The sequence below is a fragment of the Pituophis catenifer genome, unplaced genomic scaffold (assembly GCF_029215685.1).
Source record: "Pituophis catenifer annectens isolate HBS135680 unplaced genomic scaffold, rPitCat1.0.hap2 SCAF_5, whole genome shotgun sequence".
Lineage (NCBI taxonomy): Eukaryota > Metazoa > Chordata > Lepidosauria > Squamata > Colubridae > Pituophis > Pituophis catenifer.
In genome coordinates, this window is record NW_027256885.1 from 68,369,129 (window position 1) to 68,394,726 (window position 25,598).

Genomic DNA, 25,598 nt, shown 5'->3' on the forward strand with positions numbered 1-25,598 from the left:
TATGGGTGATGGAGTTAACAATCCAGTGGAGAGACATCAAAGAAGATATTATATGGATTATAAGTTTAAAGTCATTGATTTTATCTATATAAGGGAATATTTTTTTAGTAGGGTGGGCAGAAGAATAAAGATATTAAGAATTGTTATGTATGGTAATTTTGTAGGAAAGTGGGTGGAGACAGGCTAGTTTATTGATTGTTTAGTTTAAGAAAAGGGATGTTTAAGAGATACTTTTATGGGAGTGGAGGAAATGGATAGAGTTGAATAAATGTTAAATTAGGATTTACTATATAGCTTTATAGGGGAAGGCTGCTTTGAAATGTTATATTAATATACACTAAAGATTAAATGTTAAATTAGGATTTATTATATAGTCTTAAAGTGGAAGGTTGTTTTGAAATGTTATATTAATATATAGATATATGTATGGGGGAGGAGAAAAAGGGCAGATTATTGCTAAATTGGGAGTCATAATAATATTATTATGCTAAATCAGAAGTTATTATACAATGTTATAGTAGAATGTTATTCTGAAATGTATGGTAAAAGGGGGATGTAATAATATTATTAGAAAGAAAGGGTCAGTATTTGGGGGATGGAGTAAGGGGATGGTAAAATATTATATAATCTGTTATGAATTTGGATTTTACTTTGAAGAAGTCACAGGGGGACGGGTGGTGAGGGGGGGGTTAGGGAGGAGGGGGGGAGAAAAAAGGGGGAAAAATTTGTATTTGAAAAACTTTTTCAATAAAAAAAAAAGATTATCTTATCCTGTCTACTCTATTACTGACATAGACGTAAAAGTGTCTGCTTTGGTTGTGAATGTAGCCCAACACCACTTTGCTGTCAGTGTAGAAGGTGGTGGATTGGAATTCAAGGTCCATAGTCTTCTTTATTAAGTCTGCGAGCTCCACAGCTAATACGGCACCGCAGAGTTCCAGTCTTGGTATGGTGTGACCTTGTAGTGGGGCTAGTTTCCCATGATGAAGCCGACGTGAAAGTTGCTCTCCCCGCCGTAGACCCTGATGTAACCCACAGCTGCTATAGTCATCATTGACACGTCTGAGAAGATATGCAGTTCCTTTTTCAGTGCGGCGGTTGGTGAGATGGGAACATACGTGCACTGTATATGGATGTTCTGGAGGCAGCTCAGGGAGGTACGCCACATCTCCCAATTTTCCTTCTGCTCTTGTGGAAGCGGTTGGTCCCAATCATTGGACAGCGTACGCAGAAGTAGCCTCCCTTGAATCATTACCAGTGCAGCAAATCCTAGGGGGTCGAACAGACTGTTCACTGTTAACAGAACTCCTCTCCTTGTGAAGGCGGTTTTCTGGGCTGGGGCTCTAAAGGTGAAGACGTCCTTCTTCAAGTCCCAACACAGACTGAGGCTCTGTTGGATAAGGGGAGTGTCAGTGCTAAAGTCAAGGTCCTGTAGTCCCTTGGCGTGGTCCTCAGGATCGAAGGCTGCTAGCACTTCTTTGCTGTTGGATGCGATCTTGTGTAGCTTGAGGTTGTGTGCATCTAGCATCTGACGTGTTCTGTCTAACAAGTCTATGGCTTCTGCTGGGGTGGGTACAGATCTCAAGCCATCATTTATTTATTTATTTGATTTGATTTGACTTGATTTTTATACCGCCCTTCTCCAACAGGACTCAGGGCGGTGAACAGCCAAGATAAAACATAACATATAAAATTTTAAAAACAGTTTATTTATTTATTTATTTATTTGTTTATTTATTTATTTAATTATATTTCTATACCGCCCTTCTCCTGCGGGACTCAGGGCGGTGTACAGCCAGGATAAAACATAGCATATAAAATTTAAAAACATTTTAAAAAACAATTAAATAATATTGGCCCAAATTTAAAACAACCCAATTAAAACCGAAAAGACATTAAATAATTTCGGCCCTCAATTTAAAACAACCCAGTTAAAACCAATTCCAAATTAAAACCGAAAGGATGGGATCAAGCCAGCCCGGCTAGATGAAATAGATGTGTTTTCAGGGCCCGACGAAAAGTCCAGAGGTCTGGTATCATGCGTATCTCTGTGGGTAGGTCGTTCCAGAGGGCAGGTGCCACCACAGAGAAGGCTCTCCCCCTGGGGGTCGCCAGGTAACATTGTCTGGCCAACGGCACCCTGAGGAGGCCCTCTCTGTGTGAGCGAACTGGCCGGTGGGAGGCTATTGGCGGCAGAAGGCGGTCTCGTAGATACCCCGGCCCTAAGCCATGGAGCGCTTTAAACGTGGTCACCAACACCTTGAAGCGCACCCGGAAGACCACCGGAAGCCAGTGCAGCTCGCGCAGGAGAGGTGTCACATGGGAGCGCCCCATCGCTCCCATAATCCCCTGCATGGCCGCATTCTGGACCAACTGGAGCCTCCGGGTGCACCCCAAGGGGAGCCCCATGTAGAGAGCATTGCAGTAGTCCAGGCGGGAAGTGATGAGTGCCTGAGTGACCGTGCGTAGGGAGTCCCGATCCAGAAAGGGACGCAACTGGCGTATCAGGCAGACCTGATAAAAAGCCCCCCCTGGCCACAGCCGTCATATGCTCTTGTAAAGACAGCCGTGCATCCAGGAGGACGCCCAAGTTGCGAGCCCTCTCCGTGCGGGCCAGTGATTCGCCCCCAATAACCAGCGATGGCACCAGCTGGCTATAGCCTTCTGCCGTGCCCTGAAGACCTTCCTTTTTCAGCAAGCCGGGCTGGCTTAATGCTTTTTAAATGTTTTTAATATGTTTTGTTACTGTTTTTTAACTTTGGGGCCAAATTTATATATATCTTTTAAAATTGTTTTTAATGTTTGTATCTATGTTTTTTACTTTGGCTGTACACCACCCTGAGTCCTTCGGGAGAAGGGCGGTCTATAAATTTGATAATAAATAAATAAATAAATAAATAAATAAATAAATAAATAAATATCGGGACGCTGGAAGCCACAGCCGCTCGGTCTTGGAGGGGTTGAGTCAGAGCCTGTTTCTCCCCATCCAGGCCCGTACGGCCTCCAGGCACCGGGACATCACTTCAAGGGCATCGTTGGGGTGGCCTGGGGTGGAGATGTACAGCTGAGTGTCATCAGCATACTGACGGAACTCCACCCCAAAGCCATGGCTGATCTCACCCAGTGGCTTTACATAAATGTTGAACAGAAGGGGCGAGAGGACCAACCCTTGCGGCACCCCACAAACAAGGTGCCTCGGGGTCGACCGCTGCCCCCTTGCCAACACAGATTGCGACCGATCAGAGAGGTAGGAGGAGAACCACCGCAAAACGGTGACTCCCACCCCCAACCCCTCCAACCGGTCCAACATGATACCATGGTCGATGGTATCAAAAGCCGCTGAGAGATCTAACAGGACCAGGATAGAGGAACAACCCCTATCCCGAGCCCTCCAGAGATCATCCACCAATGCAACCAATGCCGTTTCCGTGCTGTGCTCAGGCCTGAAGCTGGACTGGAGCGGATCAAGATAGACAGCTTCATCCAGGTACTGTGGTACTTCATCAGCTTCATCCAGGTACTGTGGTACTTCATCCAGGTACAGCTTCATCCAGGTATGTCATCACCGTAGAAGTCTTGTTCCATGAAATGCCTGGCATCTGAACCACACCTGGTTTCACCTACATGAGTGGTGTGTTGCAGACCATAGTTGGCGATTGCAGGGGAAGAACCATTCCCAAATACGTGCACTTGCATTCTGTATTCTGTGACCTGTTGGTTGTGCTGTTTGTCACTGAACCACAGGAAGCGCAGGTAGTTGTGATGATCTTCCCTGACAAGGAATGAGTAAAACATCTGCTGGATGTCGGCCATGATGGCTATGGCTTCCTTTCTGAAATGGATGAGCATGCCTAATAGGCTGTTGGCAAGGTCAGGTCCTGTGAGAAGGACTTTGTTCAGGGAGAGGTTGTGGAACTGCGCACTGGCATCAAAAACCACACTTATCTGAGCTGGTTTTTGTGGGTGGTATACTCCAATTAATGGCCGGTACCAGCATTCCTCCTCTTTCTCCAGGGTAGGGGCAAGCTCCACATGCCCGTTCTGGACCATCTTGTCCATGAATTCCACCAGATGAGCTTTCAAAGCGGGCTTCCTGTTCATGAGTCATCTCAAGCTAAAGAGGCGAGAGAGAGCCTGCTCATGATTGTTTAGCAGGCGCTGTCTGGGTGTACAAAAGGGTGGTGGGACTACCCAGCTTCTGCTAGCATCTTTCTGAAATTCCTTTCCCATGAGCTGCAGAAATTCTTTGTCCTCTATTGACAAGGCTACGTCATTGTCCTCTTTGCTGGTCTGGAACACTGTCGCACCTAAGTCAGGGTTGTTTGTCGAAATCGTGAAGTGTTCTCGACATGGCTTCAAGTGGGATGCTCTCAATCGTAGTTGAAGAGGTGTTTTTGCCAGGGGGAGTTACTTTGCGAAGAGAACGGGATTGTGGCAGAGGAATGAGACTGAAGAAGAAAGAAAGAAAAAAGAGGGTTTGCAAAGAAGCCAGAGAAAAATGGAGAAGGGAAGAATTCTCAAAAATAAAAGCAGGGGGAGGAGCAATGCTGAAGAAGAAAGTATTATTGAAGAAGAAGGACTGGAAAAAATATAGAAAGAAAGGAAGAATGGAAGATTAATTTCTTTTAATATTTTATTGAAATAAAAAGACTTATTAAAATTGGATAGCTTTTTAAAAATTATTGAAGTATTAAAATGGTTAACTTAAAATTTAATGGATAGCTTTTTTGTTTTGAAAAAATGTTTAATTTAGAATTTTACAAGGGAGTAATGGTGAACAATCAGAAATTGGCAAGTGGTTTATGAATGACTAAAGAGGATAAATGTTTAATTTAGAATTTTACTAGGGAGTAATGCTGAAAAAGAAGGTATGGAAAGGATTTTAGTGGGACTTCCGGTTGGCGACTCGTGGTGACATGGCGTGGTAAGAGCGATCGCTCCTTCCCACTGCCACTTAACGCAACGTTTTGGGGACCCTTCGAGGCGTGGAAGCCTGGAGGGCTTCGCGGACAATAGTGGGGCTTCGGTGAGTCGAGTGGTGGAGCGCAAACCCACCCGGCGGGACCGATATCCACTGTCAAACCGACGGGGCGCGTTTGCCTGTTAATGGCAGACCCGAAGCCACGATAGCTAACAAGACGGGAAGCAAGAATTCTGGGAAAGAGAGGCAGAGCGCACCCGCAACCACTTTCTTTAGAGCACGCTTGAGATCGGCAAGAGTTTCGCTGGCTGGGTCGGATTGAAAGGTCTCATAGGAGGAGAAAGCGGCGACTGAAAGAAAGAGGAGGATTTGATAGCTGAAAGGATCGCAGACAGGCCGGCAAGAAATAAGAAGGAGAGATTGGCAAGCGGAACAGTGGCATTACCTGTTTTGGATGTAACTTGCTGTATGGATCGATCAAGAGAGCTTTGAAGGCGTAGGAAAGAGATTTTGCTGACTGGAAAGGAGAACGACCGGAAATTAGGACCGGAAGTGCAACCATACTTGATACCAACGAGAAGAAGAACGAAGAGCTAGAGAGGAAAGAAGGAGTACCAGGAAGAGACAAACGGAACAAAACAATTAAACAATTAAGACTCTGAAGAAGCAAGAAGTAAATCGGGTGATATTAAACTAATATACCTTCCTGCATAGACTCTAATAAGTGTGGTTTCTGAAGGGACTAAGAAGAACTGAATAAAAAAAATTGTACCTACATAGATTGCTATTAGTTTAAAATTAGTTTAAATTTATAATATAATATATTTATTTCTATTTTCTCTTTTCCATACATTCAAAGTATTTAAAGTATTTATATAAGCATTTAAAGTATTTAAAGTATTTATATATTTATATATTTAAAGTATTAAAAGTATTAATATAACATAGCTAATTAATATATTTACAAACTTGAATACAACTCTTAAGGCCTTAAATAACCAGTATATCATAAGGTTAAATACTTGTATAGTCATATTAGGATCTATTCTCTTTTGTTGCTTTTCAATCTTTTTTTTGTTATGTGCATAGATTGACTATATTGCTTAATATTATTAAGGATTAATTTTCTTTTAAACAGTGATTTATCTTAAAGTATTAATTAATTAATTGTTTACTGATTGGTTATTGAGCATTAATTTACTGGTCTCCTACTGACTAGATATATATGTACTGAGAGTTTTTTCTTTATGAATTGAAAATTTAATTAATTGATAATTAGGACTTAAGCTAAATAAGAAATATTGTTTTCAAATATTGATTAGCTACCAAAGCTAATTAGTTGGTAGCACAGTGGAGAAACTGTTAGATTGTGCCACTTTATATTTGTCCTGCAAATTGGGAATATTTCAAAATAATTCTTAGTCCTGCTAATCTAAGCAAAGGGAAAGACAATTAGTGGATGATCATTTGGAGGAACATAGAAAAGATAGTCAGAGAACAGGCAAAAGTGCTGAGGGAGATGACAAGTCTTGCATCCACTGTGGCAAAAACAGGAAAGAAAGTAACCTCCAGCCTATCAAGCCCCATGATTACAATGTCGTCCCCGGCAACCCAAAAGTCGATAGAAGGGCTATCAAAAATCGAGAAATCATCAGTGATTCCAACAATGCAAGCGATGCAGTCATCATTAGCAACGATTCAAGAGACAATGCTCTTAATGCAAGAGAAAATGTCCAGTAATCACCAAGAATTGAAAACAGACATTCAAGGTATTGACCAGAAAATGAGTGACATACAACAAGCTATACAAAAGAACGAACAAAGAATACAAAAAATGGAATCCAAGATGGAACAACAAGAGAAGAACTTAGAGACAGTAGATCAAAAATTAATGGCCCAGAATAGGGATCTGGAAGATTCGATCACGCAGCTGGAAATGGATAGAGCTTCTTTCTATCTGCGTTTCCAAAACATCGCAGAAGATAAGGACGAAAACCTGGGCCAAGTAATGGCAGAATTAATAGCGGAGGTTCTTCAACAGGATACAGACGACATAATAAAAGAATTGGATGAGGTGTACAGGGTACAGACAAACTACGCTAGATGGAACAAACTACCAAGAGAGGTACACATAAGGTTCGCACGGAAGAAAGTTAAAGACATCTTTTATAAAATGGTAAAGGAAGAACCAATCAACTATAAGGAAAGGGAGGTGGTTGTCCTGAAGCAAGTGCCGAGGAGGGTGAGAGAACAACGAAGAGACTATAGATTCCTCGCTATACAGCTGAATAAAAGGAATATACTCTTCAGATGGACCTTGCCAGAGGGTATGCTGATTACGTGGCAAGGGAGGAAAATTAAAATAAACAGTCTGGTGGAGGCTCAAGAATTCCTTGAACAACTGAGAGGGTCAGAAGATGAACAGAGTAGCAAAGAGGAATTGGAAGCTGTTACCACAGAAGAGGAACTCACCCAAAGAAGATCCAAAGAAGGGACCCCGGAGGGGAAAGAGAGCTTAGAGGAGAAAGAGAAGGAAGAGAAAGAAAGCAGAGAAGCAGGGAAGAAACAAAGGCCACAAAGAGCAGTCCGAGCAAACACCAACCTTGAATTCAAGTAAATCAATCACAAGGAAAAAAGGATGGATGATTGGAAAATCCTATCGATCAATGCAAATGGACTTAACGATTATAAAAAAAGAAAAATTTTCTTTAACAAATTAGTCACACAAAAGGTAGACATAGTCTGTCTCCAGGAGGTACACATTAAACAAGAAGATAAAAAATATTTGGAATATAAAAAATTGGGGAATCTTTATACCTCCTTAGCCATGAAGAAAAAGAGAGGGGTGGCATTATATATCAAAAAAGAGATAAAGACAGAATTGAAATATACAGACCCAAAAGGTAGACTACTAATTGTTGAAATCAAGAGAGGCAACTCTTCAATATTAATAGCAGCGATCTATGCCCCAAATAAAAATTTGAAAGAGTTTTATGAGAAAACGCGAGAAATAATAAGGAGAATGGATAATAATAATATTTGCATCATTGGGGACTTTAACGGAGTGGTAGACGCAAATAAAGATCATAAAAGACCCAGAGGCCAAAAAAAAAAAAAAGGAAAAATCTACCAAAAACCTTCTTTGACTTAGTGGATGAACTAAATCTCATAGACATCTGGCGAACATTACACCCCAATAAAAGACAGTACACTTTCTATTCTAATCCTAATAAATCATGGTCTAGAATAGATATGATGTGGGTGAGCAGGAACATGGGAATGGACATTGTATCAGCAGAGATCTTACCCAACACCTGGGCAGACCATAATCCACTGGAAATTAGATGGAAGAGTAGATACAAGAGAAAGAACACGAGATGGAGAATGAATACACAATTCCTACGAGACAAAAAAAATATTGACAAAGTTAGGGGGGAGCTAACAATTTTTCTTGAAGAAAATGAAAAAGAACCAATGGACCAGGGAATAATCTGGGATACGATTAAGGCCTATTTAAGAGGCCTAATGATAGCATACGGAGCATACAGAAATAAAGAGAGGAGAGAAGCTCAAAGAACATTGCTAGAAGAACTGGCAAAGGCAGAGAAAGAGGCACAACAAAACCCTGACAACGAAACAATAAAAGAAAATTGAATGACCATCCATCACAAATTAAATATAATGGATCAAGAAAAATTAGCATATGAAATTAAGAGAACAAAACAATATTATTTTGAGAACGCCAATAAGCCAGGCAGGTGGCTATCCTACAGAATTAAAAAAGAGAGAGAGAAAGGAATCATTTTCCAATTAGAGGACCCGGAAGGCCACACCGTAACTAAGGAAGAAGAAAAACTGGAAATAGCACGCGAATACTATGCGTCTTTATATAAAGAAGAAGATATTCCCAAAGAGAAAGTAAAACAATATCTATTGGAGGAGGGAATGCCACAGATCGGAGAGGAGGAAAAAGAGATGTTGAATAAAGAGATTACATTAACAGAGTTAAAGACAGCAATTGCCAAATTGAAAAAGAACAAATCTCCGGGCCCGGACGGATTCCCAGGGGAATTATATAAAAATTTAGAATTAGAAGACATTCTGCTCCCAAGAATGCTTGAAATTTTTAATGAGGCCTTAATGAAAAATAAAATACCAGAATCTTGGAGAGAGGCCTATATTATACTTTTACCAAAAGAAGGATCGGATACCAAATTGATACAGAATTATAGGCCAATTTCCCTTCTCAATATTGATTATAAAATATATATGAGCATATTAGCGGAAAGACTAAAAAGAATCCTCAATAAAATAATACATAGTGACCAGAATGGATTCCTCCCAGGGAGGCAAATTAGGAATAACACAAGGACGATTTTGGATGTGATAGAATATTATGAGGAACACCCGGACAAAGAGGTGGCATTAGTATTTTTAGACGCCCAGAAGGCCTTCGACAATCTGAATTGGGAGTTTATAAAACAACAAATTAATATAATGGGATTTGGACAAAATTTTGCAAACACAATAAACACGATTTATGAGAAGCAAAGGGCTAACATCCTAGTAAACGGTGAACTTACTAAAACATTTCAGATCAGTAAAGGAGTAAGACAGGGATGCCTAATGTCACCACTCCTGTATATATTGGCACTAGAAGTGCTATTAAAGAAGATTAGAGAGAGTGATCAAATTAAAGGGCTCAAAATCAGGAAGGAAACATATAAAGTCCAAGCGTTTGCGGATGATGTCGTTTTAATCATGGAAGAACCGGCGGAAACAGGCATACAAATATTGGAAGTACTTGACAAGTATGGAGAAGTAGCGGGGCTCAAATTAAACAAATCTAAAACAAAAATGCTCACCAAAAATATGACGAAAAACCAGAAAGAAGCTCTGGAGGAATCCATGGGAATACAAATTGTGAAGAAAGTTAAATATCTGGGAGTGTGGATCTCAACAAAATATTTGGCTCTCAAAGAGGACAATTATGTCCCTTTGATAAAAAGCATAAAACAAGACTTAGAGAAGTGGGGGCAGCTCCAGATCTCCTTCTTAGGGAGGATAGCGACAATTAAAATGAATGTCTTACCCAAATTGTTGTATCTGTTTCAAATGGCGCCAATTAAATTAGATAAAAAATTTTTCAGAGAATTCAATGCCACCATTAGGAAATTTATTTGGGGAGGGAAAAAGTCAAGAATAGCAATCAGGAGTTTACAAGATAAAAAAAATAGAGGAGGGCTTGGACTACCTATTTGGGAAACTTATTATAAGGCAGCAATTCTTGTTTGGCTAAAAGATTGGGCGACCCTGGCGAACAAAAGAATTCTAACGTTAGAAGGGCATGATCTTCAGAAAGGCTGGCATGCCTACCTATGGGAAACAGGGAAAAAAACAAAAACACACTTTAATAAACACAAATTGAGGGATATATTGAAGTCAACCTGGGAAGAAATAAGACGAAAACACTATACTAAAATTCCCAGTTGGCTTTCAACTATGGAGGCGATAATATACCCAAATGTTCTGGAACATGGTAAAACGGTGAAATATAAAGAAATATTAGATGAGGCAGGGAACCTTAAAACAATAGAACAGTTAAAAGAACAAGGCACTCATATAGAATGGTGGACATACGCACAGATAAAATCAAGATACAAAAAAGATAAAGAACAATATGGTATAGAAATGGGTAGCAAAGATTTTGATAAGATTTGGATGAGTACGGACAATAAATTATTAGCTAAATTGTACAATTATCTGGTAGATTATGACCTGATGGAGGAGGTGGTCAAAGATCCAATGTTAGCATGGGCCAAAAATATTGGGAAAAATATAAATCTGGAAGAATGGGACCAAATATGGAACAATAATATAAGACTCACTAAGGCAACCACCTACAAGGAGAACCAGTATAAGATGATCTACAGGTGGCACCTAGCACCAGCTAGGATTGCCAAAATTTATCCCAACCTAAATCCAAAGTGTTGGAAGTGCGGACATCAGCAAGGTACCTTTTACCATTGCTGGTGGACCTGCTCTCAAGCAAAAAAATATTGGAAGATGATTGGCAATTGGCTTTCAGAAATAATAGGTGAAACCTTTGAATTAGATCCTAAAATATTCCTCCTGGGAATTCTCAAGACGGAAATGGCAAAAAAGAAGAAATACCTAGCAGTGCATATAACAACAGCATCAAGAATCTCTTTTGCTCAACAATGGAAAGAGAAAAAAATACCAACTAAGGAACAAGTAATCGGTAAAATAATGGAATGTGCCGAGATGAATAAACTAATGTTGGAAATCAATGACAGAGAAGATTCTGATTATTATAGCGTGTGGGACAAGTGGTACGGATGGTTAGAGAAGAGGAAAATGAGATTAAAAAAAAATGAAAGAGACTAGAGTAAGTATAAGAAGTAGTTAAATGAAATAGAAAGAGAAGATGTACCGTAGATGGTAGAAAGTAAAACGAGGTAAGGAAAGGCTACATAGGTAGGCAAAAGATATGACTTATGTATTTATTAATTTACCTTTAAAGACCCATTATATATATATACATTAAGAATGATATAAGTATACATTTATATACCATGTAACTGAGTAGCAAAGATCATCTATATGTACATACATCTGTATTTGTATTTATTTCCTTTTCCTATACCATGTAACCGGATGGACAAAAATTGTATTATAACAATTTCTTAACAATAAAATATTTAAAACTTAAAAAAAAAAAAAAGGAAAGGATTTTAGTAACAAATGTGAAATGTGATAAAAGAATTTATAAAAGGAAGGTTGATGAATAACTTTTAAAAGGGGAGTTAAAGAACTTGAGGGAGTTTTGAATCTTGTAGTAAGTTAGCATATTTTAGCTTAGGTTTGTTGAATGTTATACCCTGTTTTTGCTCTGGGAAGTCGGGGGGGGGGTGTAGGGAGGGGGGGTTGAAGGTTGTGTGGGGGTAAAATTGTTGTAAAATTTTTAATAAAATAAAAAGATAGAGAAGTGTATTAACAGAGAAGTAAGAAATGTGGGGGAAATGTCATAATAAATGAAATGATAATATTAAGATATGATAAATATTGGAGGAGTAAGAAGACACAAAAGATGTACTTAGATGACACATTGAATGATTGATTATGTATTGTTTGTTTGTTTATAAAATAAAAACTTTTTTTTTATAATAAAAGTGGGATGCTCTCCCATTGCTCAGAATGGAGGTCGTGAAGATATTTGCCTGGTTTGGGGCCTGCAGCCGGTCGACACAGACCGTTCCCAAGATGGCCCACCTGAGTGCTGTCTTGAGGGCAAATGGCGAGCCTGCTAGACCTTTGACCACTGCTTGGTGAGGGAAAGCTTCGGGGGTGTCCACTCCTAACAAGAGCAAGATTTCGGCTTCAGGGTCTAGGGCAGGAAAGAGATTAGCCATGTGTCTCAGGTGAGGTATATTGTTTACTACCTCTGGTGTCGTGATCTGACTGTGATTGTCTGGTAAAGCGTCCCATTCTAGCAATGGTGGCAATGCAAATTTTGCACTTCCGTCTAACGATTCTATGCAGAGTCCCATGACCTTTCTCCTTGCTGTGCGCTGTAATCCAGTGCACGTTGAAATCATGAAGTGCGTGTTCTCGGTATGGACGTCAAAGTGGTTGAAGAAAGCTGATCTGGCTAACGATTGGTTGCTCTGTGTGTCCATTATCACATACATTTTCACAGCTTCTTCCAGGCACCCAGTTGGGTAAACTTTAGCTGGGCAGATCTGGTGGCATGAACGAGGGGATGGTGAGTCTCCGCATACTGACGTGCAGTTGACATTCTTTGTTGTATCTGGGTGTGCTTTGTTGCTGTGCTGAGACTCCTTAGTCGGAGGGGTGTTGGGAGTCCGCCATAGATTAAGAGCCGACCGTGGAGCAGGAGTTGGTCATGGTGTCAACTCACGGTCTAGATGCAGGGTGGTTGGGTGCTGGCCACTTTTGCATAGATAACATAGCACCTTAACTGTGCAAGCCTTTGCCATGTGGTCCGTAGACTCACAGCACTTGAAGCAGACTTTGTACTCCCTGATCAACAACTTTCTTTCATTCAGGGGTTTCTGCTGGAATCCTCTGCACCTGTTCAAGGTATGTGAGGACTTGTGGAGTAGACAGATAGGATCTTCCTTTGCTTTCTGAGGTCGATGTAGGGCTTTCTTAAAGGGCTTTACATTGGAGTTCCTCGTTGGCAGGGTGACAACCTCCGTGTTATGCACTGACACAGAGGTTTTTTCCCTTGCAGCCTGCGCTGAGCTCTTGATCAAACCAAGGCTTTGGTTGGTTCTTCTGCTGGCAGAGGTCCCTTGTATTCTAAGGTTTTTATTTCATGTCTCATTGTACTGCTTCGATATGTGGGCAACAAATTCTTGAAGGGTGGTGAAGGGTGGGTCTCTGCCAAGGTTCTTTGCCCTGTAATTATCAGCCAGGTTGATCCATGCATCAACCAGTTCCGGTGGTAGTTTTTTAATGATAGAATTTTGTATCTTATACAGGTTGAGACAGCTAAGTCCCGGCAAGGTGGGATCCATTTGTGCTGACTGCAGCTGTGTAAGGAGGGCGAAGAAATGCCATAGTTCTTGAGGGTTACTGAGGTCTATGGCAGGGAAGTGATCGACACGCTGTAGGAACGAGGACTCCGTCATCGTAGGCGCACCATACCGCTCCTCGAGTGTTTCCCATGATAGCTTGAGGGCTTCAACTGGCTCGTACAGTTTTGATACGTAGACCTCCTTTACTGGTCGTATTGATTGTGGGCCTAGCCATGCTATCATATGGCCGAGTTCCTCAGCTGGCTCCAACCGTTCGCCCTTAATGGTGTTTACAAAAAGAAGCTTCCATAGCATATAATCTATGCCTGACTCGTCGGAGAACTTGTGCACTCTCCTAGATGCCAAGTCCATCCTTCTCCAGGATGTTGTAGTATCCTTTTGGACTTCAGGAGAGTTATACGATGGGGGTGGTGGCAAGGTGCGCCCCACGGAGTTGGCTAGGGCAGGATCATGTGCCAATGACAGCTGGTAGTTCCCTACAGAGTATTTACGGATAATTTCATCTTCCCATGCCACAGGTGATGATAGCTATTTTTGCTGGCAGGCAAGTTGAGTGCCTCCATTGGGCCAGATGTCTGCACTCGGAATGCCTGGCAGGTTTGGCAGGAACTCCTTACCCTCCCCATTGAGGTTGTGTATCACGGCTGTTTGTGTGCTTGCCTCCTGAGGCGCCTTCACTGCTGCTGATGGAGTACTCTGGTTGCCCCGTATGTCTTGGTTTGTCGGGCTAGGTTTTCCACTTCCAAAGGAGGAATCTTGTGGTCTGGATCTTACGATATCAGCCATCTGAGTAGTTCGTAGAGCCGGTGGTTGAGGTTCTCCACCTTGTCCCTGCTGCGGGGAGTTCTGGTCCTCAACATAGGTCTTGACACGCTCATTCGAGTTCTCCTTCTCTAACTGTCCAGGATTGAAGTTGAGTGAAGCGTGTTTAGCCTCCACCTGTAAAGCTTCAGCCAGTGCTACTTTAACCTGTGTCTCCTTTTCGTACTTCAAATAGTCAAGTCTGGCCTGAACTTTGGCCATTTCCTCCTTTTGTCTGGCCTGAACTCTGGCCATTTCTTCCTGTTGTCTGGCCTGAGCTTTGGCCATTTCTTCCTGTTGTCTGGCCTGAGCTTTGGCCATTTCTTCTTTCTACAATTGCTCTTCCTTTGCCACGCTCAAGGTTGCCTTGGCCGCTGCAGCTTCGGCTCGTGCCTCAGTGGCTCGGGCAGCGAGACTCCTTGCTGTGGAGACATGGGATGACTGGCTGTGACGAGAAGATGCTTTGGAAGAATGGAAGGAGCCTGAGGCAGAAGATTGGTTTTTTTCCAAATCAATTTTTTATTTTAAAACAAACATAAAACATAAAAACATCATCATTCCAAACAATTACAGACAGTATATCGATTGGTTGACATCCTTTTGTGCTCCCTCCTCTCTTCAAAATATCACTATACATCCAAAGTTTATTTTCATAAAAAATATTTCACTTAATTTATCTCAACTTCCACATATTTCATATTTATCTCCATATTTTATTGTCCATCCATTGATAAAATAAATCCCATATCAAATAATATTGTTTATCTTCCTGTTCTCTTATTTCAAATGTCAATTTACTCATTTCAGCACAGTCCATCATTTTCTTAATAATTTCTTCATCAGTAGGTGTCTTTTCTCCTTTCCAATTTTTAGCAAATACGATTCTAGCTGCTGTTAAAAGATTCACAATTAAATATTGCAGTTCTTTATTATATGTCTCTGGTAAGTTCCCCAATAAAAATATTTCTGGTTTAAAGTCAATATGTCTCTTTGTCATTTTTTCCAACCACGTCTGTATCTTAGTCCAATATCTCTTTGCTTCTGTGCATGTCCACCACATATGGTAATAGGATCCTGGAGTCTGATGACATTTCCAACACTTCTCCAATTTATTCTGGAACATTCTGGCTATCCTCGTCAGGGGTAGATGCCACCTGTAAAACATCTTATACAAATTCTCCTTATATGCTGTAGACATTGTCATCTTATAATTATGTGACCACAATTTTTGCCATTTCTCTAAATCAATACCATAACCAAAATTTTTCCCCCACGCTATCATTGATTCTTTCACTTGATCTTCTTCCAATTTTATCTCTAACAAATATCTATATAGCTTTTTAATTACATAATCATCAGAACCCATTAAAATCTTATCTAAATTAGTCAAAACATTATACAAGCCTTCTTCTTTAAGATCTTCTTCATATCTAGTACATATTTGCATATATGAAAACCAATCCATCTTACATCCCTGATCTTCTAGTTCTTGCTTTGATTTAAGTTCACCCTTTTCATCCAATAATTCACTATATCTTACAATTTGTTCCCTTTTAAATATTACTGAATATGAAAAGGCTTCAATTGTAGATACCCAGACTGGAATCTTCAAATAGTAATGTTTTTTAACCTTCTCCCAATTCAACCATAGAGCTTCTCGAATCTGGTGCCTTCTAAAGTACCCCTGTATTTTTGTTCCTTTATACCATAAAAAAGCATGCCACCCCATCAACAAATCATGTCCCTCCAAATTCAATAATCTGGTGTTTCTCAAACTTATTTTTAGTCATTATCTTCGTTTTGTCTTTATTGATTTTCAAACCAGCTACTTTCCCCAAACTCTCCAATAGTTTCTATTAGTTTATTTATTGAAATTAATGGTTCTTCAATGATAAAAACCAGGTCATCTGCAAAGGCTTGCAATTTATATTCTTCTTTTCGAATTTTCATACCTTTTATCTCTTTTTCTTTTCTGATATTTCTATTTAAAACTTCCAGTGTCAGTATAAACAACAATGGGGACAACGGGCATCCTTGTCTAGTACCTTTTTCTATCTCAATAGAATCAGTCAATTCTCCATTTATCATTACCTTTGCCGTCTGCTTAGAATATATAGCTTCAATTGCCTGAATAAATTTCCTACCAAAGCCCATCTCTTCCATTTGGAGTGTTATAAATCACCAATTTACATTGTCAAATGCTTTTTGTGCATCTAAAAATATCAAGGCCATCTGCTTTTCAGGATGCGCTTCATAATATTCTAAAGTATCCAAAATTATTCTTATATTATCTCTAATTTGTCTTTTTGGGAGGAATCCATTTTGATCAGAGTGTATAAAATTGTTCAAATATCTCTTAAGTCTTTCTGCCAATATTGAAGCAAAGATTTTATAGTCTGAATTTAGCAGGGATATAGGCCTATAGTTTTTTATTTGTTGTGGGTCTGTGTCTTCTTTGTGGATCAATGTAATATAAGCCTCAGTCCATGATTTGGGTATTATCTTTTTTGTCATTACTTCATTCATAACATCCAATAGCGGGAGACTTAAAGGTTCTTGTAGCGTCCTATAATATTCAACAGGCAAACCATCTGGCCCTGGTGCCTTTCCATTTTTCTGCTTCTTGATTGCTTCTGTTAATTCCATCATCGTTATATTCCCTTCCAACATCTCCTCAACATCTTTAGAAATCCGAGGTAGTTTTGCTTTTTGTAGGTATCTTGCCACTTTTTCCTCCTCTATTATTTCTCTTTTATAAAGTTGTCTATAATATTCTTGTATTATTTTCCCCATCTCTTTATTTCCAAATTTACTTTGCTCATGATCGTCTATTAGTTGTGTTATTTTTCTTGATTCTCTTTCTTTTTTCAGCTTATATGTTAACCATCTTCCTGGTTTATTCGCATTTTCAAAATAGTTCTGTTTAACATTTCTAATTTTTTGGGCTAATTCTTCCTTCTCTAGTAGGTCCATTTTGTGTTTTATTATATCCATTTTAATTTTGACATCTTTCTTATATGGATCTTTCTGGAGTTCCTTTTCACATCTTTTATAGTCCTCAGTCAATATTTTAAAGGTTTGTCTTTTCTTCGCATTTCTTTTCCTTATATAGTCCATAATTAAACCTCTGGCATAGGCCTTCATTGTATCCCAACAATTTTGTGCCGAAGTTTCTTCTTTCTTATTTTCCTTGAAGAAAAAATCCAACTCTCTTTCCATTTTCTGCACAAAGTCTTTCTCTTTTAATATTGTATTATTTAAGGTCCATCTAGATCTTCTTTTCCACCTTTTCCAGGTAGCTATCACAGGATTGTGGTCCGCCCATAAATTTGCTTCTATTTCCACGTGTTCAATATTCAAAGTCAAGTCCATTGTTGTCCATATCATGTCTAATCTAGACCAAGATAAGTGTCTATCAGAATAAAAAGTATATTGTCTATTTTTCCCATTTCTCTCCCTCCATATGTCTTTCAAGTTTATTTCCTCTATCATCTTGAAGAAAGACCTCAGTAATGTCTTTGTTATGTCTTATTGTTTTGTGTGTTTTATAGTCCAAATTTTCATCCATAATTCCATTAAAATCTCCCATCATACATGTATTGTCGTAGTCCATTTCATTTATTTTATTATGAAATTTTCTATAAAAATCACTCTGATTGTTATTTGTAGCATATATTGCTACCAGAAGAATTTTTGTATTATTATCAATTATTTCCACCATCAAACTCTTTTGCATCAGGATTTTAGTCAAAAATTGATATCCTCTTCTCAACTCTCTCACTTTTCTTGGAATTTGTTTCAGGACTGTCACTTCTTTCTCCTTGTATTTCAGGGTCTTTTCTCTGGCTGCCTGTAGAATTTGTGCTTTAATCGATTTCTTAGTAAATCTTATGTGTACTTCTCTTGGCAATTTGTTACGCATTGCATATCTAGTATAGACTCGATAAATCTCATCGACCCCATCCATCATCTTCTCTTTAGTGACTTCTAAAGCCTCGGCCAACATCTCAATCATAATGTCTGCCAAATTTTCCCCTTTTTCCTCTTCCATGTTTTGAAATCTTAAGTAAAATTCTGCTTTGTCCATTTCCCATCCAATTAAGCCAGTTGTTTCTTGTTCAACCTCTCCCAATCTGTTCTCTGTTTCTTTCATTTTTTCTTCTTTTTGATCGTCTTTTTTCTCTAATTTTACCAATCTTTCTTCATATTTTGACATTGTTTGTTGAATGTTGACCACTTTTTCATCTGTTTTAAGCAACTGTTGTTCCATCCTCTGAACTTTTTCATCTGTCTTCAATAGTTGTTGTTCCATCCTTTGTTGTTGTTGTTCCATCCTTTGAAGTGTTTGTATAATTGTTTGTACTGGTAATTCTTTCTCTTTCTCTTGTTGCAACATTGCCTGAATAGTACGTTGACCTCCAGATGGTGATGAAGATGGTGTGGTCGCTGCAGCTCCTACTGTCGCTACTTTTCTGCTCATTTTGTTGAATGTTCAGCCAAAACCACTTCCAAAAAGCAAAAAGTTTAAAAAAGCCAAGTAGTAGAAGAAGAACAAAGCAAAAAAAAGAAGGAGAAGAAGAAGAAGAAGAAGAAGAAGAAGAAGAAGAAGAAGAAGAAGAAGAAGAAGAAGAAGAAGAAGAAGCAAGGAGAGATAATTCTTCAGGTTCTTCCAAAACCCTAATCTTTTAAATGTTAGCAAAAGAGGAAAAAATAAAAAAGATTAAAAGATTAAAAAAAATTATTATAAAAAATAAAAAATAGGAATCCACATCCAAATAAAAAAGAAAAAAGAAAAAATAAGTCAATAAAAAATCAATAGATCTTCAGGCTCTTGGGTGCCTTAATCCAATGGAGTTATATAAAAATCCCAAATCAAAAAATAGAAAAATAAAAAAAGGAGAAATGGATAGTCTTTCAAACACTTATATATCCAGAAAGCATACAGAGAGTGATTTTTTATCCAAGCCACAAATAACAAGGGGAAAAAAAAGGAAACAAGTAGCTGCTCAAAAGAGATCAAAAGCCTTCCAAAGCATTTCCAGTCTCCTACTTCAAATAAATCTAACAAGAGCACCTGTATAAACAGTGCAAATAGTTCCACTTCTTCAGTTGCTCTCCACTCTTATCACACAGTACAGAGCCTCTCTGTTATGGCTACAATGTATCTCTCAGCTGTTACTTGAATAAAAGTAAAAATAAAGTTTCTTTCCGAGCAGGTGGCAGCATTACACACTCTCCTATCTTTCCTATTCTTTAAGAGTTCTTTCGTTTAAAATTAATCAAAAATTACCTAAAAAAGGAAAAAGGAGGAAACAAAAGAGAAAACAAAAACCTCCAGTCCAAATAATCCAACCAACATCAATCAGTTATTTTTAAAAAAGACAGAACTTAAAATGTTACCAATACTGCTCTTTTCTTCTTCAGTCCAGTCCGGTTCAGTTCAATGGTAAAAATAAAGCAATTTTCAAGTCCTTCAAATTAAGTATTTGGGTAAAAAAAACTAATCCCAAATAAATTCACCGCTTATCTTCACTTGCTCTCAATCTCCATTTCATTCATCACGTAGGGTGTTCTTTGTATTATTTTTAAAAAAGTAAAAATCTCTCACTGATCTGATCACTGCTGTTCCTTCTCTCTTCCTGAAACTGTCCCAGCCTCGGCAGCTTCAATGGCTGCTACTCCGCCGCTGGAAAAAGGGCTTTTCTGGATCAACCAGGGACTTTGTGATGTCCCTGGGATCCACAGGATGTGCCCTTCACTGCCACAGTCAAAACAAGACTGTGGGGTCCAAGTTGGACCGTCCAGCAGCGGGGCTATCGGCGGGATTTCTGGAGCCCCAGAAATTCCCGCTCATCTCACCGCGATGTCAGCTTCTGGTCTCCTGAGGCAGAAGATTGTTGTGAGATGCTGCTACCCGGCCGAGACTGGGATGACTTGTAAGGGGGAACCACCTGTGACCAATGAGATGATGCATGTGAGTGATGGGTTGCTTTGGATTTGGCCTTCTCGCTTGCAGCTTTCTTGGAAGAATGGGTGGCAGATGTGTGTGAGCGTTGCGGTGAGGAGGCTTCCTCCCTTAATGTGCTTTTCGCCTGGAGTGCGGTGTGGAAGGAGTCCTTACAACCTTGAAATATCTTCCCACGTTCTGCGCTCAACATCTCTAAGCGTTGCATGTCCCCCATGAGCTCTGGGTCTTCTAGCTGCTGCTGGATGTTGATGAGATGACTTTCAGAACCCTTCCATTGTGTATAAAGTTCATCCATTTTATTCACCAAGTGGATGCACTTGTGTGAAAGCTCATCCAGGGGTGTGTTGCAGATCTGTTGCAACTTCTCCCAATACCCTTTGTTGCGACGATGATGCTTGTCCCAATCCTCCCTCAACCTTGACTGCATAACATCAGTGAGCTTCCTACGCTGCCTGAGGTCATAGGTTCTCTGATGTGCTTCAGCTTCTTTTGAATTTTGAACGTCCAATTCTGAGTTTGTATCGAGGTTAGGTGGGGGAAGGATCATCATTCCTGATGAATGGTGTACTGTCACATGACCTATCTATACTTGTAAAATATACTCCCTTTCTATGTGTATTTTAATTTGGTCTCTGACCGCAATAAAAAGCTTACTTACTTACTTTCCCATGATAGGACAAGACTCCTCGATGTCCGATACTTCAGACGTGTCAAGATTGCCTGGGAGGACCAACTCTGCTGACACATTAGAGGCCTCAGCCATGACTCGGAAAACTCTGGGATTTCCTGGATACTTTAGGACCACTAGAGTGCGCTGCAAACTTTAGGTGGTGTCATTGTAGTTTGCCTTCTGACCACTGAGGTGCGTTGCAAGCTTTAGGAGATGTTGTTGTAGTTTGCCTTCTGACCACTGGGCTGCATTGCAAACTTTAGGGTAATGTCATTGCAGTTTGCCTTTTGGCCACTAGGGTGCATTGCTTGCGTAGCGGCGTGGTTGGTGCAGTACACCTTTTGGCCACTAGGGTGCGTTACCTAACTAATGCTTGGGTTAAACTGGTTTTAGCGTGTTCCTTTGTATAGAGCTGCAAAGTAACTGTCTGATTTGGGGACCCTAAGAGGCTTTCCTCAAACTTGGGTTCCTTTGGACTTTAATTGCTTACCCTATAAAGGGGATTTAGCTTTCCAGTATTTTCTTCAAGCAAGATTCAAAGTAACAGCATGCACTTTAGCTGGATAGTTTCTCTGTGTCAGATCTTTCCCTTACAAAGTGCCTTGCAACTTTCTCTTCAAATGCAGATTGAGCTGGCTAGGCTGGGAAAAGCAACTTGTATCATGCAAATTCTATCTCCATGGAGACCATGTGGCTCAGCTTGCTTGTGCTAAAATAAGGCTTTTTTTCTTTTTACTGCTGAGGTAAACTTCTAAAGCAACATACACACAAAGACTTTGCAAAGGTGATTCAAACATGCAGCCCTGGGCCCCTTTATAGCAGGCCAATCTTTTTAGTTAACACAAGAACAGTCTTTCCTCTTTGTTCCAAGAAGGGGGGGGGCGCTATCCATTTTCTGTCCTTTTACTGCCAGGCAGAATACTTTCCTCAGTTAAATCCAAACAGAGTTTGGGATGCAAAGAGAAGGAAAGCAGGTTTTATCACTTTCGTGGCTAAGCAAAAGTCTCAATTAGATGTGTAGGAAGTTAGCACCCACCCCTTTCCTGGAAGAGTGAAATATTTTAGGAAATATGAAAAAGGCAGAATATTATATTTCCCTGGATGAGAAATGGAGAAGCATATTTTACAGACAAAGCAGCTCCCACCTTTCTGCCCCCCACCCTTTGTCAATGGGCCATTAAGGCCTGGGCCAGTCTATTCTACATAACAAAGATCTGCCTCCTTCAGACAGAGCCATAGTAGGAATTGCCAAAGATCCAACAAAGATAGGATTAGCCCTCTACACAATAGCAGCAGAAACTCACCTCATGTGACCTGGGAAGCACATGTGACCATCAGCCAGCAAGACCCCCACCCCCTGGGAGTCTGACAACCAATCAGAGTACTCTTTCTGGGCCCCAGGAAGTTCAAAGCCAGAGAGAGCATAAAACCTGAAAAACTCGCTGTATCTGCCCCTTTTTCTGTTCAGGAACTCAAGCCATGTGATCCTGTCCACCATTAAACCATCTTTCCAAGCAGTCTCCATGTTTCCAGTGTCTTTTTCCCCACTTGGAGCAGAACCTAGAAGGATGTTTCTTCCAACAGATGCAAACAAAGTCTTTTTTCTAAGTTGTGCGTAGAGAAGAGATGCACTTTTTTTCCCCTTCACTCAAACAGAATGCCCATCATTGCTCCAAGAGAAAGAAAAGGAGGGGGTCAGGCAGTCTATGTCATTTTACTGTCCTGTTCCCAGAGCATCTGGCTTCTAGCTCCACTGGAAACAGCAGTTAAACTCTAGCAAACAGGTTTTCATACAGATCATTTATTTGGGTATCCTCAAAACATAGACTTACAATCATGGTGAGTCATGGTTAGTCCAGGTGAGATTCATCCTTATTTCATAATCTGTCCCATTTCCTAGTGTAAAGTGACAGTAGATCTGTCCCCCTGTTCAGAAAGCATGCTTCTCTCCTCCGTGGCAATTAATAATGGCCGGGGCTTTGTTCTACAACCCAGGCAGAGAGCCTCAGCAGCCAATCAGACACCCAGACATGGTCACATGTCATGGACTACATTTCCCATAATGCAATCTCTCTCTACATCTCCCACAATGCAGTCTCTTAAGAAGACAGCTCTTAATTCTTAAGGTAACTAATTCACTATAATTCACTATCTGAAACAGCACAGCAAGTCACTTTCCCCGCTTGTTGAGATTTGAAGAGAAAGGCCTCTCCCTGGGAAGCTGAGCTTGCTGTCCACAAAGAAGGATTCTTGCTAATCCTTCTTTGGAGATTTGCCAGAATTAATCATATCCTCAGAAACAGAAACTTTACTGTTCAGCAGGGCTTTTCTTGGTTCTGTAGTTTTAAATGAAGAAACAAAAACAGCTCATGTGTGAGCTATTCTGACAAAACTTTGGACAGCTGAACTATAAAGGGTAAAACAGTTTCCCCTAATAACAAAACAAAGTCATCCTTTCAGAGGGGAAAGATTTCACTTCCCTCTAAAAGCCACATATTTCCTACAACTCTACAGTTCAGTCAAAAACTCTATGCGCAACGCACAGCTGTCCAGCAACAGACTTACCCATGTTCTTGGCAGCAGTAGAGGCCCCAACAATGATGGACACGTTTGGAGCAATGAAGGACATACGGGATTCCACATACTCATAGATGCGGTGCTTCGATTGGTTCAGCTCTAGGGCCATGTCACAGGCCCCTTCGATGCGTTCTAGTTCCTCCTCGGTCAACTGTTGCCTGCAGTGACAGAAAGAGCCCTCTTGAGACCTTCATATTCATTTTGCATCTCTGATATTAGCAACATGCTAAAGCAAGGTCCTTTTCATTAGTGTCTCTCAGTAGCATCCCTATAGATATTAGTTCCTTCTTCCCTAACCTGGTGGGACTGGGTTTGGCTTTAGATGTGGTGGATTGGATGTTAACTCTTTTAATTCCTTTATCTATGCTGAAATCTGGAGGACACAGAGTTAGGGAAGAGAGGAAAAAATGAAATCTGGAGACAAATAGCACTTTTCAGAGTTTGCAGGATTCAGGAACATGTGTAAGGATAATAAATAAGAGATAATAAATAAGGTAATGTTTTCCTCCTTTGGTTTTGATCTTCAGCCATGCAGGCAAGCTGCGTCAAGAATAATATTTGAATTATGCTAACAATTTTATTTCTGCTCTCAAGTGCTGTTGTTTCGATGAAGAAAGACGTGTAGGCGGACTTCCGGGTTTTGCTGGCTCCGGTGAAGACGGTGCCTTTTTAAGGTCCGCCAGCCCCGCCGTTTGTAGAGCCGCTTCGATCGTGAGAAGCGGCTTGAAAACTCCAGAATCTGTAGGATTTGAAGGAGAGAGTTGGCAAGGCGCAGGTTGAGCCCCTGTGAGCCCCCAGAAGTTTGCTACTGGGGAGGAAACAGGCGCGGCTCCCTTTCAACTTGCGAAGACTCCGGGCGGCGTGGGACGACTCTGTTTCTTGCAGAGCAAGCCGGCAGCAGCAAACATAGCCAATTGAATTTAATTTTACCAATTAAAGAAAAAAAAAAACCTGAACCCTGAAACCAAGAAATTGCAAGTATTTTACTTTCTTTGTGACTTTTTGATCTGACTAAAAATTGAACTGAGTGGGAGCGGCTTGAAAAGATGGCGCCGCTCCAGCGTTAACAAGTTAACAAGCTGAAAGGGAAAGTGACTTTCTGAAGCCATTCTAACAAGTTACATTGTAGCGCTGTTTGTTGCGAGTACAGGAGAAGGGGGGTGAAAAAATCCCTTTCTAAAACAAGCTGACTTCATACAAGTTTAATTTTACTTCTAACTTGATTAAAACTGGGGGATTTTTTTAGAGGACTTTGTGGTACTGGAAGAAGAAAAAGGATTTTTCTTTTTAGAAAATCTAACTCACGAGGCAAAATGGCTTCTAAAAAACAGGAAAGCAAGGCAACAGGGGGGGGGGATCTCCCACACATAAGCCTGAAGAGCAGTCTGATTTTGAAAGTTTAAAAAAAATTATCACGCAGGCTTTGGATGACAAATTCCAAAAATCTCAACAGGAAATTAAGCAGGAAATTACTGAGATGAAAAATTTGGTGAAAGAGAATTATGATAAGATGACTGATAAATTATCAAATGCAGTTTCTGGCTTGTCAGAAGCTATTATTAAAGTGGACTCTAAACTGGAAGAATTTAAATCAGAAGTGAATGTTAAAATAAAGGATGCTGATTTTAAAATCTCTGATGTGGATAATAAAATGCAGAGAGTTGAAGGTGAAATTACGATGATGAAATTCCGGTCCATGGAATTTGCCATAAGAATTAGAGGTATCAAGGAGAGTGACCGGCAAGATCTGAGACAGGTTTGCGCTGATGCCTTGGCTGTGTTGTTAAAAATTAAACCTGATGAGATTTTTTATAGAATAGATAAAATTTACAGAGTGAACTCGTGGGTGGCCAGACAAAGACAATTACCAAGAGATGTGGTGATATATTTCACAGATAGAAGAATGAGAAATGATATTCTGCAAAAATCTTTTCTTTCCTCTGTGCAAGTTGAGGGAACTCAAGTTGGAATTTATAAAGAACTACCGCCAAAGATGCTGAAAGATAGAAAAGATTTTGGTTTTCTAGTAAAGGAATTAAACAAATTAGAGATTCCATTTCGGTGGGATGCCCCAAC

General features: G+C 40.1%; 1 protein-coding gene across 1 annotated transcript in view; it reads right to left on the minus strand.

The window, feature by feature from the left end:
- The window catches only part of PRPF31 (pre-mRNA processing factor 31), a 63,992-nt gene that overhangs the window by 23,434 nt on the left and 14,960 nt on the right, over positions 1–25,598 (minus strand). The window contains exon 3 of the mRNA XM_070944781.1: positions 23,511–23,680. Coding sequence (XP_070800882.1) covers positions 23,511–23,680 — 170 coding nt within the window. The remainder of the gene's footprint in view (positions 1–23,510; positions 23,681–25,598) is intronic.